Source organism: Diabrotica undecimpunctata, chromosome 7 (assembly GCF_040954645.1).
Source record: "Diabrotica undecimpunctata isolate CICGRU chromosome 7, icDiaUnde3, whole genome shotgun sequence".
Taxonomy (NCBI): Eukaryota; Metazoa; Arthropoda; class Insecta; order Coleoptera; family Chrysomelidae; genus Diabrotica; species Diabrotica undecimpunctata.
Window position 1 is genome coordinate 24,359,777 of NC_092809.1, and position 15,686 is coordinate 24,375,462.

At 30.0% G+C, this 15,686-nt stretch overlaps 1 protein-coding gene across 3 annotated transcripts in view; it reads left to right on the forward strand.

Moving 5' to 3' along the window:
* Nucleotides 1–15,686, forward strand: part of LOC140446211 (uncharacterized) — a 75,485-nt gene that overhangs the window by 44,986 nt on the left and 14,813 nt on the right. For 2 of the 3 annotated variants that reach the window (XM_072538748.1, XM_072538749.1), the window contains 2 exons: nt 5,742–5,911; nt 14,071–14,194. In XM_072538748.1, the coding sequence (XP_072394849.1) occupies nt 5,742–5,911; nt 14,071–14,194 (294 nt within the window). The remainder of the gene's footprint in view (nt 1–5,741; nt 5,912–14,070; nt 14,195–15,686) is intronic. The other variant, XM_072538750.1, reaches the window with a different exon arrangement.

Genomic DNA, 15,686 nt, shown 5'->3' on the forward strand with positions numbered 1-15,686 from the left:
TTTACCTTTAAATTTTCCGTTTTTAAGCATCTTCCTGTTTATTCCGAGATCTTGGTTTTCTTTACAATTCTTTCTTGAATTTTTTTTTTTCAGTTTTTCAAATTTTAAGCTGTCGGCATTTAGGTGTCCCTCTTTGTTACCTAGTTTCTTGCCTATTTCCGTATATTTTGTGTTATTTTCTTTTAATTGTAATCCATATTTATTGGCTTAAGCTTCCAGTTTATGAATTCCTTTGGTGACGCTAGTTTTTATTTTTCATGTAGCTACTAAATCATCTGCATAATTATGCAATAACTATATGTATATTAGGAAAAAGACAGTAAAGATTTTATTTCACGTACAGTGCGTCTGTATATACGCTTATACGTATTTCACCCTAAAAGGAATCGACGGAGCGGCTATTTACAAACGCTCTGAACGTGAAAACAATCTTACCTATCGTAGTAGAAGCAACACTAAAATGGCTTCGATATGGACGGAATAGCGATATCTGATCATAAATCTGGAAACTAATTGTCGAAACCAAATTCAGATTTCTGCTTTAATCTATGCCTTCTAAGAATTGCAAGGCAAAACAGACGTTGATAAAGATGTAATTAGAGACATTAGGAATCTAAAATTGCATTCCACAACATATCTCCTCAACTATCAAAAGGAAAAAGACAGTTAAGATTTGATTTCATGTATAGTGCGTCTGTATATCCGCTCATACGTATTTTACCCTAAAATGAATCATCAGAACGGCTATTCACAGACGCTCTGAACGTGAAAATAAATCTTTACTGTCTTGAGAAGCAACTCTAACATGGCTTATGGACGAAAATAGCGAAAATCTGATAATAAATCCGTAAACTAATTTTTCGAAACCAAATTCAGATTTTGGCTTTAATCTGTGCCTTCTAAGAATTGCAAGGCAAAACAGACAGTTGATAAAGATGTTATTAGAGACATGGGGAATCTAAAATTGCATTCAACAACATATATTTTTCTTATTCGTATTTGTTTTTTTTTAGTATTTGATCAAATGCCAGGTTAAATACTGTTGTGGAGATAGGGTTCCCCTACTACTTCATAGTAAATACCGACATTACTTCTCTGTTCCGTACTTCTCTGTTGTATGTCATATTTCCAAGATTTTTCTAAAATTTATTTTAAAGTATGTATTATTTAAATCCGTAAAATAGTTTCGAAACACAATTCAGATAACTGCCTTAATCTGAGCCTTCTATAAATTTGCAAGGCATAGCCAGACGTTGATAAAGATGTTAATAGAGACATGGGGAATCTAAAATTTGCATTCCACGACATGTCTCCTTAACTAAGCAGAAATCGTTAGCGAATTGGTTTCTTGTACTCATACAGAGTAGATCCGAATAAAATGAAAAAGACAGTAAAGATTCCATTTCACGTACAAATCGTCTGTGTATCTGTTTATACGTATTTCGCTTTAATAAAGCTCATCAGAACAGTTATTCATAGGCGTTCTATGCGTTCTATTCATGTCGCTATTGCGTCCGTTTCGAAGCCATTTTATTGTTGCTTCTTAAAGACAGGAAAGATCTATTCTTCACGTTGAGAACGCCTATGAATAACTGTTCTGATGAGCTTTATTAAAGCGAAATACGTATAAACAGATACATAGACGATTTGTACGTGAAATGGAATCTTTACTGTCTTTTTCATTTCATTTTATGTATTATTTATTATCGATCTTTGCGGTCTAGATCCATTTTGGTAGTCTTCTAGTATATTTTTCTGCATAGTTTTTAATTTTCTTGATTACTAAATTTGCCAAAATTTTGTATCTATAATTTAAAAGCGTGATAGGTCTATCTTTCACATAATTATTTGCCTTTTTCTTGTAGGTAGTTAATGATTCTACTGTTCCATTGTTTCCAGCATTTTAATTTACAATTCACTTTACAGTTCTTATTTGAGTTAAATATTTTAAATGACTGTCCCTAATGATTCTCATCTCCTGTCCTCGTCATCACCATAATATATTTAGTTCAGTCCTCGTTATTTCCAATCCATGACATAAAGGCCATGGCCTTCCACTCCAGTCTATGGAGATTTAATAAATCATATTAGTTTCTGTGAGAAATCAAAACACATTAGTGCTTCATAAACTTTCAATCTGTTTGTTGTATCCTAAACGACTTAAAATTGATCAACAATTTTAATAATAAATCATTTCTTTGCACTTTGTGAATATTTATAGCTTCAGAATATATACAAAAGAAGTTAATTACATGTTGACTTTAAATTAATTTATCTTTCTATTTAATTTAATCTTTTTTAAAGAGATATTGTTCTTAGTTTTTAAGTTTTAAAGCTCTAAAAAAAATTAAATTGCCAAAAATTAAAAACAATCCTATAATCTTAAAAATAAAGCAACGTTTAACAGAATTATTCAGTAATGGCTGATATAAACAATTCTTGTGCATAAATACGTATGTAAAACTCTGAAACAATGAACATGTGCATCAGCTAGCTGGATCCACATTCAAATAGCAGTACACGTACTTTTACTCACTCTACATTTCACTTTTGGGCGTGTGCCATTTGTTTGTTTATTACTTTTTAGGTTCGAAAACTACCCCTATTAGAAAAATATCGTAAAATTGTAAATTAAAGCGGAAAATCGATTCAAATCATCTTTTAATGAAATAAATGAATGTCAATTAACATTAAACAACATAATTTAAGTTTTTATCATAGTTTAACTCATAAATCTCATCTCCTAGAATAGTTTTAACTAAACCAATGTCATTTTACACCTTGTCTCCACTGATTTGCATGAAAATTTGGATTTAGGTTATACGTATCCTCCACCGGACTAGTGCCGTTGATTGATTTTTATTTTTTAGGGTTGAAAATTACCACTATAGAAAAAAAATCATATAATTGTAAATTCAACCAATTTGGAAGTTATACAGTGACATTAAATTTAGATTTCTGTACCACATTTTTTACCACATAACTTCTACCCTTATAAAAACCACCCTTTACAAAGAAATTCGAATAGTTGTAGTACTTTTTTTTAATTTAAACTCTAAATACAATAATTTTTAAATCAAAATGTTAGCTTTTAAACAATAAAGTGCTTAAAAAACTATTTATTTAAAAAATCATTAATTTATACAAAAAAACTTTTAAACCCTTATTTTTAAAATGCTTGTAGTTAAAAGGGCTTGAACGAGTCACTAATCACCAGTGTAAGCAAACTTTGAAAAACAATTAAATTAAAATATATTTTATTTAGGTTCTGTATATCTTTTTTGTCATTGATTGCGTTGGTATTTCTTTGTATTTCTTTGTATTTCTATTGATTCGTATATCTTTTTTTTTTGTTTTGCTTGGTTTTTAAAATTTTGATGATTTCGAAGTCAAATTTATGTTGCTTCCCATTTTCATGTTTTGTGAGCGCAGTGATGTTGTTCTTGTCATATTTGTGAGAACGAATTCTAGATTGAAGCAGTTGACTGGTTTGCCCAATATAGACACCTTCACAGTTAATACGTGGTATCTCGTAAACAACATGTGATTTTTTGAGTTTGGAATTTGTGTTTTTAGTTTAGTGAAATATTTATTTAAAAGGTATATTATGTTTGGCTAAAAGATTCGTTAGTTGTTCGGATAAACCTTTTATATATGAAAGAGTTGTATACGTAGTCTTGATATTGTTAGGTTTATTGTTATTTGTGTTGTTGTAAAATTTATTTAGTCTCGAAAATAGTTTCGATTAGGTGTTCAGGATATGCATTATGTAGAAGGTCATTTTTTGCTTTTTTTATTGCAGTTGGTCTGTATTCTGGATCTATTAGTTTTATAGATCTATCAGCAAGACTTCTAATTACAGACTTTTTATGGGAGAATGGATGATGAGATTTATAGTTAAGATATCGTGAAGACCATGTTTCTTTTTTAAACCACATGGTTTTAACTGTGCTATTAATGCGATGTAAGGTGATATCCAGAAAATTTATTTTGTTATTTTGTTTAATTTCTGTGGTAAACTTTATTTTTGAATGGTAACTGTTAAAATTATTTTATCTGTACTATCTCAACAAATAAAATGAACGTGGTAAGTCAATATTACGTCATTTATGTACCTTTACATCTCAGAAACCAAAGTATATTCATTAAAATATATTTAATAGTCTTTGAAAACGTATTTGAAAACGTTCTTTATCTGGAAGCCATCAGCCGGACATCTATCGTACTGCAGTCAATTCACTTAGATTGAAATAACTATTGGGATCACATGGCGTCTCGTCGTTCAAAATAAATGACTGTCTGACAACAGAAATATCAATAAAAAGAGGAGTTCATCAAGGCTGTGTGCTTTCTCCAATAATTTGCAAGATATAAAAACTGCTTTATAACGGAGAATACGTAAACAACTTTAGATACATAAACGACACCGTCATTAAAATAAACACAAATTAAACAAAAGTAATAGATGTTATACGTACACCAAATGCCGACAATAATATTCATATCAAATAGAACATGTACAATAACAAACGATCTTGACCACGAGCTCGTATAGAGCATACTAGGTCCGCTTTTCAAAGAAGGAAGAAATTCCTAATAAACTCTACCTTATCATTGGATATTCGATACCAATTTGTAAACACATCCATTTATCCCATACTGTTATACAGAGTGGAAACATGTACTCTTAAAATTACAAGTATAAGGGGGATAGGAGCGTTTGAAATGGGGGTTTTTCAAAGAATGCTGAAGATCTCTTGAATAGAGCATGTGACCAACAATAAGAACTGAGAGGGAACTCCTAAACATTGTAAAAATTGAAAAATGAATTTTTACGACTTATAATAGAAAGGAAAGTGGATGTGGAGTGGAAAGAAGTGTAGGAAGAAGGAAATGCTCGTGGCTGAAGAATCTGAGAAACCGGATCGGTTTTACTTTTTAATTCTGACTCTTTCTGTTATATTTTTGAATAATTCGTCAAAGTATTTATGTACTCCACGTGCCCCCTGTATTTCTGAGTTGCTAACATTTAGATATTTATCTTCTAAAAGTAAGATGTAGACGGTTCTTTTACTTGCACCTATAACTTCTATCACCTTTTTATGTTGAAGGAATTGTGCTTCTTTAATAACTCTTCTAGATGTTGACGTTTATTATTTGTCAAATATTCTTTTGGTTTCAGATAGGTGTCTTAATGGTTTTCTGGGGTTCTTTGTGTTTCTGTTGAGGTTGATTTTGTATTTCCTTCTTAAATCCATTAGTCCCATTATTTTCTGCTTCAATCATTTCTTGCTTATATTGTTATTATGGCTTTTTGCAGGTTTCCATTTTGTATTGTTCCTATTAATGTTTTAAACATATGCCAGAAAAATGCGACTGTATGCATTGAATAAACGTAGTTAAGAGTATGGTTGAGAATACCATTAAAGGTTTTATTCTATGTTGGTTTTAAAATACTTAAATATTTGTGGTAAATATTTTTTTAATATCATTAATATAATTTAAAGATATATTGTCAAGAGTGTGAGGAATAGACTTAGAGATATGAGATATTTGATTACCAGATCCAATTTATTTACACAGGGCTAGAAAAAGGGAAAATCCCCCCCCCCCCCCAAGAAGTCTTTTGGTTGGTATTTCATTGGAAATTCCCTCCCCCCAAGGGAAATGTCTAGATCCGCCACTGACAAAATTTCATCCAAATATGTAAATAAATAAAATAATTCTATTATTTTTTTTAGCTAGTCGTAATAACAGTGATTTATCTGGGTGGTTTGGCGGCACAACAGATCCCTGTCAAAAGGCAAGTCAATCATGCAACAACAGCTGTAGAAAAAGAGGATCATGTGCCAGCAGAAACCGGTTTTATCAATCCAGCCGCAGCTGTGCATTCTGGAAGCAAATTTTTCCAGTAAGTCATATTTTCAAATATTTATAAAAAGACTGAAAGCTAAGAGTTCAACATATAACTATTATGTTTACATTCAAAATGTATGACATTTAATAATCGAGTTTTTTCCACATTATAGGTTTCAATTAAGTTTAATTCATGACAGATAAATGAAGTTTTCATTCTCGCAAATTTGATTCCCTATTTTATTAAATTTAGGGCCGGTGCGGTTGTTCGAACGCTAATCAAAACTTGATTGTATTCAAATATTTAATTAAAATCAAATACATCACATTTTGAGGTTATCTTGACTGATTTATTTTATTCAATTTTATTATTTTGAGTTTTAATTTAAAATAAACCATAATTAAACTCTTTCTGATGTTAATTTCATGTTTTTATTTACAAATCAATAATAATAATAAGCAATTTTTAATAATTTTGACAGCTGCTGTGGCGTATTTGCTTGTTATTAAATATTTGATTACAATCAAGGTTTGATTAGCGTTCAGACAACCGGCCCTTAATGTATATACATATTTACATTTGTAAATATAAATAAAAAAAAAATCTATCTTGCCTGTAACTATATATGGACTGGAGACCTGGACTGGAGACCATGGCCTTTACAAAGAAAATAGAGCAGCTTAGTATGACCCAAAGAGCGATGGAGAGTGCCATGCTAGGGATTAGTTTGATAGACAGGATTCGAAATATCGACATTCGTGAAAGAACAAAGATTACTGATGTCGCAGAACGTATAGTAAGGCTCAAGTGGCAATGGGTCGGACATGTTGCCCGAGATAATCCCGAAAAATGGACACAGAGATTAACAAACTGGAGACCAAGAGAGAACAGGCGAAGAGTAGACAGACCACAGAAGAGGTGGGTAGATGATATCAAACAAGTCGCGGACAAGCAGTGGATGAGAATTGCCAAGAGTAGAAATCAATGGAAGCAAATGAAAGAGGCCTATGTCCGGCAGTGGACGAATACAGGCTGAAGAAGAAGAAGAAGAAGAAGAAATATATTAATAAGCCATTTTTGGAAAAGCAACCACACTATTATTATATTTAAATTAACAATAAATTTTCAGTCTTTGTGGTTCGAATTTGAAGGTTTGATTTAATTTTTAGTAAAACCAAACTCTCTAATAACTTTAGTTACGAGGACTTTATATTTGATGTTTCTCTTTTCACCTCGGAAATAGTTCTCAAAATATCAAAATATATAGATCAATTTTATTCTAATATCAATTTAAACAAATCAATTTATAATATTAGAAAATATTATATATACCAAACTTAAAAATTAATTGAAAATTAAAAAAACAATAACAAAAAACCTTGAAAATTAAAAAAACATATAACTAGGCTTTTTCCAAATGTATTTTCAACATAATTTTCCTGGCATTTATCCATATGTGGACTCGTTTTGGGTCGTACCAATATAATTCTCCTTCATAGATATGTGATGTCTGACCCACCAGGTCTTCTTTGATCTTCCTTGCCTCCTCCTCGCAGGAACTTACAACCGAACAATCAATTGTATTGGTTAATTAGTATCTCATCATTATTTTGGAATCAATTTGTGCCAACCCTAGACTTGCCCTAATATATCCATTCATAATTTTATATTTTTGCCTTATACCAGTTTTAAAAAAATTTCTTTAGATTCTTTGAGATTTTTCCAAGAGACAACACACCAACCCATCATTCCAACTTCAACTTTAACTTCCATTTCATCTATCCCACCCTAACTCTATTATTTTTCCCAATAACTTTACAATTTTTAAATGCACATCACATATGATACTGTGTTTTCATCTTTTTTCTTCAAGAGATAGTCTCCATTGCTGCAGAGTATTTTTAGTTAACACAAAAAAATGTTCACATTAAAAAATTATGTTCAATACCTATGTTCACCTTCACTTTTATGTTTTATAGCTTCATATCCATCTTCCATAATTAAAATTTTATTTTTCGAGCGTTGTTCTGGCTATGTCAACACATTAATTCCCTAGTTGGTCAACCAGCTTGTCACCATGTGTACGACATGTAAGTGAGTATTATTATACACAAGGTAAAAGTATTGACTCAAGCGTTAGCAAATGGAAACAGGATAGGTTAAAAAATAACTCAATAAGTTATTGCTACTGAACCGTTAGGAAGCCATTTTTAAAAATAGACATTGGCTCTACCGCTCATCATTATACCAATTTTTACTACCTCTGAATGTGTATACTTTGACATGTTCCATTCGTGAGATATTTATTGATCGTCTCCACATTTTTACACTACGAGAAACTTAATGAAGACTATAAATCATATCCCTTTTTCAATCGTTTATTTTGTAAATAATTTTGATGAAAACGCAATATACATTTAACTTCTAAGATAGTTTAAGACTTAAAGAATCCTATAAAATTTGCTAAATGTGTCTAGCATCAATAATAGAGCAAGTTCAATAGTTTAAATATTTAGCCTCAGTGATAAATAAATTAAATCACTTTTAAACTATTTGACCGATCGGCGGGAAATTTCGCACAAATTTAAAAGACGGTAATTCCTCGATGTTCAAATGTATTAATAAAATGTTATTTTATTAATAAAAAGATTAATTAAATTTATAAATTAGTGCAAAAAAACTGCTTTTTTACAAATATCTCCGTAAATTATTTATCAATTTTAATTTAAAAAACGGGAAAATAAAAATATTCTTGATATAAAAAAATGATATAAATATTGTTTATGTAACATATAAGGCAAAAAACTTATAGACAAAGAATCAAATTGTGACCATAAATTATTGTTTAAAAAAAACGCAAGGTAAAAATACGAGTACTTTTCCATCTATTCGTCATCTAGTAACCCCCACATATGTCTTAAAAGCTTCAGATATCTGCGAAAAATTTTGCCGTGAAATCGATGATTTTTGCATAACCAGACTGGGCTAATAAAATTTTAGCTCTATATTTCTCTTACAAAATTCTATAGTGTATATGGATTACATCCAACGCACGTGATTTTGGAAAAGACCGCGCACAAACCTTATGGAAAAATGCCCTCTGTTAAATCTACCCAAACTTTGCATGTTGTAATATTCGATGTGTTTGACAAAAGTTTCATTGGGCACAGAACCAAAAACCAAAATTTTGGGAACTGATTGTTGATTTCCGTGAAGAAGCCATTTTGACCTCCAAATGACCTTTAGAAATAATCTCAACGACAGAGTAAATTATTCACAAATTAAGGTCGAAAAATGGTAAATTTTCGCTTTTTTTGTTTATCAGCAAAAAGTAAACCGTTTGAAACAAATTTGAGAAGAGAAGAAACTTATAAGTCATATAAAAACCTTTAAAATGGTGTTTTCTAAACGTATCTATCCTTATTTGTTGCTTAGAAAGTTGCAAAATAAGTCAAAACTTTCAAACTTATTTTAAATAAACATTACTTTTATATTACACACAATTTTGGGTCTTGTAGTGCTTAAAATAGGATTAAAATTTCAAGTAGATCGGTAAAAAGAGTTTAAAAGGTACTTAATTTGTTTATCCCAAATTAATTTTTTTGCAACAATATAAGTCAGAAAATTAAATAGGTATGATAAATATACGAATAGATTCGAAAAGAAGAAGATTTATTCTATTAATATTATTTTAAAAAAATGAGGAAAAATAATTTAAAATATTGCAAAATAATTTGGCAAGAACCACCAATTTTGAGGACCACAATTTTGAAGCTTTCTGAACGCTTCCATTAAAATGCAATCTTTTTCGAATTTTTCACATTAAACCCTCAAGTATGTTATTTCAGATGATCCTAATAATATTTATAATTTATAAAAAGGGCACTAACTTCGTCCCAAAGTATCCTAGGTCAACTTTTTTTCCTTTTAAATTAAAAAAAAATTCAGGCTGTCAAAATATGAAAAATTCATTTTTTTGCAGTAAATGGTTAACGTTATTCTAATTGTTTATAAGCAAAAAATTGACATGTTTTTGCCAAGTTATTTTGCAATATTTAAAATTATTTTTCCTCATTTTTTTTAAATAATAATAATATAATAAATCTTCATCTTTTGGAATCTATCCGTATATTTAATATACCTATTTAATTTTTTTACTTATATTGTCGTAAAAAAATTTAATTTGGGATAAACAAATTAAATAATTTTTAAATTATTTGACCGATTGACTTAATCTTATCTTAAGCACCACATTGTGTGTAATATAAAGATTATAAGTTTATTGTAAAAAAAGTTATTAACATTTATAAAAAACCGAAATTGTTGGCTCATTTTGCAACTTTCTAAGCAACAAACAAGGATAGGAACGTTTAGAAAACGCCATTTTGAAGGTTTTTATATGACTTATAAGTAGACTTCGGCAAATATGCAAATAAAAATGTAGAAAATATGCGCATAAATATGCACGTGTTTACCCGAAAATATGCAAATATTTTACAAAATATGCATACAAATAAATAAAAAAATCGTAAAATAGTAACAATTTTATTTAAAAAAAAAAAGTGTACATAACTAAATATTTCCTACTATTCATTAAGATTTACATTTATTTTAAGTAACTACATCATTTTTAAGTATGAATAAACTTATTTAGAATTATGGTAACAATAAATGACCAAGTGGTGTTCAAAATTTTCTAACAAAAACTTGTGGCTTCTGTCTGAGTACATATATTTATATATGGAAAAACTTCGTTCAACATCAACTGATGTAACGGGAGCATTTTTCAAACTAACCAAAACATTGGTTCTAAATTAATTGTTTCCGAAATATTTCCAGCTAGAACACTGACTACTTCAGAAAGAATATGGTAACCTTTATTTTTTTCCATAGTAGCTTCAAATTTTTTTAAAATATCTTTTCCAATATTACCTCTAACGTTCCGACAACATGACGCAAATTCTTTTATTAATGCTGTACTTTCGAACAATGACAGTTTTGGTGATTCTAACTGAGTAATTGTTTTTTGAACAAAACTAAAATTAGATTTTATAAATGAAAGTTCTTGTTGAAGCAAGTTACTCTGAAAAGTTTGTTTAGAATCCAAAAGAGATTGGGAACTTTCATTTGTTAACGTATCAATTATGTTCTTTATTTTAACAAAATGATCTGCATAAAAATTAGCTGCTTCTAACCATGTTCTCCATCGCGTTAAAATAGGTTGTGGTGGAAGAGGAATGTTAGGTAGCATTTCTTTATAAAGTTGAATTCTTATAGGAGATTTAAGAAATACTTTTTTGACACTGGATATCATGGTATTTACAAGAGGAAACTTTTTTCGTATTTCCTCTGCAACTCTGTTTAATCCATGCGCTACACAAGTAACATGTATTATATCTGGGAAAAATATTTTTAAATTTTGTCCTGCTTTCACCATATAAGGAGCAGCATCCGATAAAATAAGCAGTAATTTATTAGAAGGAATAGTTGTCGGAAGAAAAAAAGTTGCTAATGTTTCTTGTATAAAACGCGAAATTGTTAAAGCATTTGTTTTCTCAAGTTGCTGGCATGAAATAAGATGAGATTTTGGTAAGTTATCTTCTTTAAGAACACCAATCAATAAATGAGCAATATACTTTCCTGAGGAATCAGTGGTTTCGTCTACAGATATGTAAAAATAATTATCTGCAATTTCTTCCTTAATATTAATTAACACCGACGAGTATAGCCCGTTCACATTATTTCTTCTTAGAGACCGATCACTTGGAACATTAAGTTTGCAATATTTTTTTAGAAACGAACTAAAATTTACATTTGCTAATTTTGAAAGCGGTATGTTTGCAGACACTAATGCGCGACACAAGTCTTCATTAAAAGTTTCTTGCTCATCTAATTTTTTTGAAGTAGATTGGAAACATTTAGCCATTGAAGTTTGATGTTTTCCTCCTATTTTTCCTTTTTTTGCAATGTGTGAAGCAGTTCTCACATGTTGGTCTATCTGAAATTTCTTCTCACATGCTATCTATAAATAAAAATAAAAACCTTTATTTTAACCCAACCTTTAAAATATAAAAATATACAAGGTGTTTTTGGTTAATCAAATAACTGGTTTGGAAAAAAAAACACTCGCTAAGTGTTTTAAATGCAGTATTAATCCACAAATTAGTTTTTGTTACTAACCATTAGTACATCATATAACTTATTTTAAAATTCAACAAAAGTTTTTTTTTTTTTTGTTAATTCAATTACAATAGAAATAATTGTGTTTTAGAATAGCTGACTTCATAAAAAAAAGTAAAGGTGAAAAATTTTTCTAAATACACACCATTGTATTGTACCATGGACAATTTTTTCTCACTAAAGGAAGCTATTTTTCATTTAAAAACAACCTACGAGTACTAAATTTCAAGTAAATACGTTTATTGGTTTTAAAGTTATTGTTGTTATTAACTAAAAGAATTTAATTTTTTTTAATTTTAACACCCTGTATCTCGAAAAGTAAATAAGTTTGACCCCTTATTAACTATATCGTTTTGTTCAATTTTTCGAGAAGTATCTACAGTCAAACGTTGTAAGTGTCATTTGGAAACACCCTGTATGTATGAAATATTAGATATTTAATAGAAAATATTGGATACTTACAATTTTGCCACAGACTAAACAGTAGATTTTTCCCATATCCATAGACAGCTCTTTATAAGGTTTAATCCAAGTTGAAGCACTGGTTGTTTTAGGCATTATAAAATCACAATCTTCCTTTTTGTTACGCACAACGAGTGTTTACGCTTTGAATATCAAAACAATGATTTACAAATCTGAGCAACAAATTAGAAATGTTTAGGTACCTAATTCAATAAACTGGGAGATTTTGGAAAATCCTTAAATTAGGAACAAAACTATTAGCCGTTTACCTGCTGTTAAGATACAATAAATTGTAGATAGATTTGGGGATTAGATCATAAAATGCAAATGAGCGAACCCTTAGCGATTATCCAATAACTGAATGCCTCAGTGACCGAGACTTTCTAAGAATATTGAGGGCTACTTAAATTGATCTTCTTTGAAATTGTAAATGTTTTGTACCTGTAGAGATTACGTACTTAGATCATTTCTTGATTAAAATGACTACAAAATTTTATACAAGAATTGAAATAAATTGGTATGTTTAAAAATTTTCAAATACAGTATAAAAATCTGAACTTTTATGCACTTTATGCAAACTTTTATACAAATATGCCAAAATATGAAATATTTGCATAAAATATGCACAATATGCAAAATATGCAATATGCATATTTGCCGAAGTCTACTTATAAGTTTCTTCTCTTCTCAAAATTGTTTCAAACGCTTTACTATTTGCTGATAGACGAAAAAACCGAAAATTTACCGTTTTTTGACCTTAATTTGTTAATAATTAAGTCCAAAAAATCGACTGCAGGAAACATATAGATTTTTTCACAGAGGTCCATACTACTCAACACAACTGTCGTTTGCCTGGCCGGTTCAGGGTACGTTTTTTGCTTATTTCACTGGTCTACCTCTTCTGATTACATTCTCAAACATTCTCTTACATTCCCAATTATATTCGTAAGGGTGATTTAAGGGGTAGGGCCGGTTTATGCGAGGTCCTTTAATGAACTAAATAGATAAACTGGAGATATTTCGGAAAAAGACTATGGCATTTTTACACTATATTCGCCAAAAAATTTCGTAGACAAAATATTAAACATTGAAATTCACAATTGCAGATAAGGTCCAAGTCAAAAAATTAATAGCTAGGACAGAGAATTCCTGGAAGAAAAATGTTAATAAATATACTTCCATCCACTGCTTTAATTGATAATATCCACGAAATGAAATAACATAATGGTTGTTACGACAAGATGATCATTCAGAATATAATCGTTTATTGTTTAAAAAATAAACGATGTAGATCTAAAAACCACAACATAAAAAATGTAATTAAAATGTAATAATTATAAAAATATATAACTTTAAACTCCTATTGCCGCCATTAAAAATATTACATTTAAAGACCTGAGGTTCAGGTAAAGACCTTTCTAAATTTCTAGGTTAAATCGAAGAAACCACTTGAATTTCTAAACCTGAGAAATTCGTCTTTTTAAAACCACATTTTTTTCTTACCATCTAATGAAACTTCGTAATGAAATATGTAATAAAAAACAACTATAAGATAAATATATTTATAATAGGGATATATATGTGGCAATGGAAAAGCCGGATGAACTTGAATTCGGACATGTAAGAGAAACACCGAATGACTGGGAACAGCGTTATGAAAAACTAAACCTAGAGACTCTGAAACATCAAGGAAAGGTTAAACAAAATTTTAATTTAAGCATGTTAGCCTCATTTCTTTTAAATTACTAACAAAGAAATAACATCTGTAAGATATGATAATATATTAGATAAAATAGTAGATACTTAATGTGAATTTCTTCGTCTTCTATATTTATATTTGTACCTACCTATGTATTTTATGTGTTTAGCTATGGTTATGTAACATTATTATTTATATACCTTAGAAATTAACATATATATGAAGATTACAATATATTTTATACTCTTTGTTTTAATATTGCTTAGTCTTGGTATACTAATAATGTACGTACATAAATATCGTTTCTTTTTTGTCAAGAAAAATATTAAGATCTATATTTTTTAGAATCTTGTAACTTGGTTTGAAATACATAATTAGCACCGCAAATATTTTATTGCAATTAGCAGCCAAATGGCTATGTTATATATAATAAAAGGAAAGAACTTCATATGCATTGAAAATTTGTAAGCTTTAGTAATGTTTCGAGTTTTGGTGTGGAAATGATGGAATGTAGTCATAATAAGACTATTTAGATTATAATCTACGCCTACGTCAAAAATATTTAAATTTTAATACAAATGTGGGTTTCTATTTATAAATAAATTCATCATCATCATCATGGAACCTCTTCTGTTCACTGCTGGACATAGGTCTCTCCCATTTTTCACCACTCTTCATGGTTCTGTGCTTCTTGTTGCCATTTCTTGGATATTCGTCTAATGTCGTCCATCCAGCGTGTTGGTGGTCGTCCTCTGCTGCGTTTGTCTTCTCGTGGGCGCCAGTCAATTAGTTTTCTGGTTCATCTTGTGTCTTTCAGTCTCGCTATGTGACCTGCCCAATTCCATTTCAGCTTGGCTATACGTTCGACGACATCGCTGATACCTGTTCTTTTCCTTAAGTCTTGATTTCTTAGTTTGTCTTTTTATGTCTTCCGTTTCGTAGTTATCGGGATCGGGATGTTGCTCTTAAAGATGTCTCTTAGTGAACCATACGCCGCCCAAGCAGGTGTTATTCGTCATTGAAATTCGCAGGTCTGGTTGTCGTTGCCTATTCTGAAATCATGACCAAGATATATGTACTTTTCTGTCAATTCTACCACTTGATTTTGGATGATTAGGTGTTCACTGGGAACTAAATTTGTCATAAATTTGGTCTTACTGATTTTCATTTTTAGACCTATTGTTGAAGATACGTTTTCTAATTCTAGTATCATTTGTTGTGCTTCACCCAGATCTTCGGTAATAAGTACTATGTTGTCGGCAAAACGCAGATGATTGAGCATTTCTCCATCGATTTTTATTCCTCTATTTTCCCATTTTAAAGGCGTATTCGAGGACCGTTATAAATAATTTAGGTGAGAGAGTGTTGCCCTGTCTCACACCTCGCTTGATATGAATTTCTCTGGTTGTATAATGTAGTTTTACACGCATTGTGGCGTTTTGGTATAATCTTTGTACTAACTTTGTGAGTCGGTAATCTATTCTACTA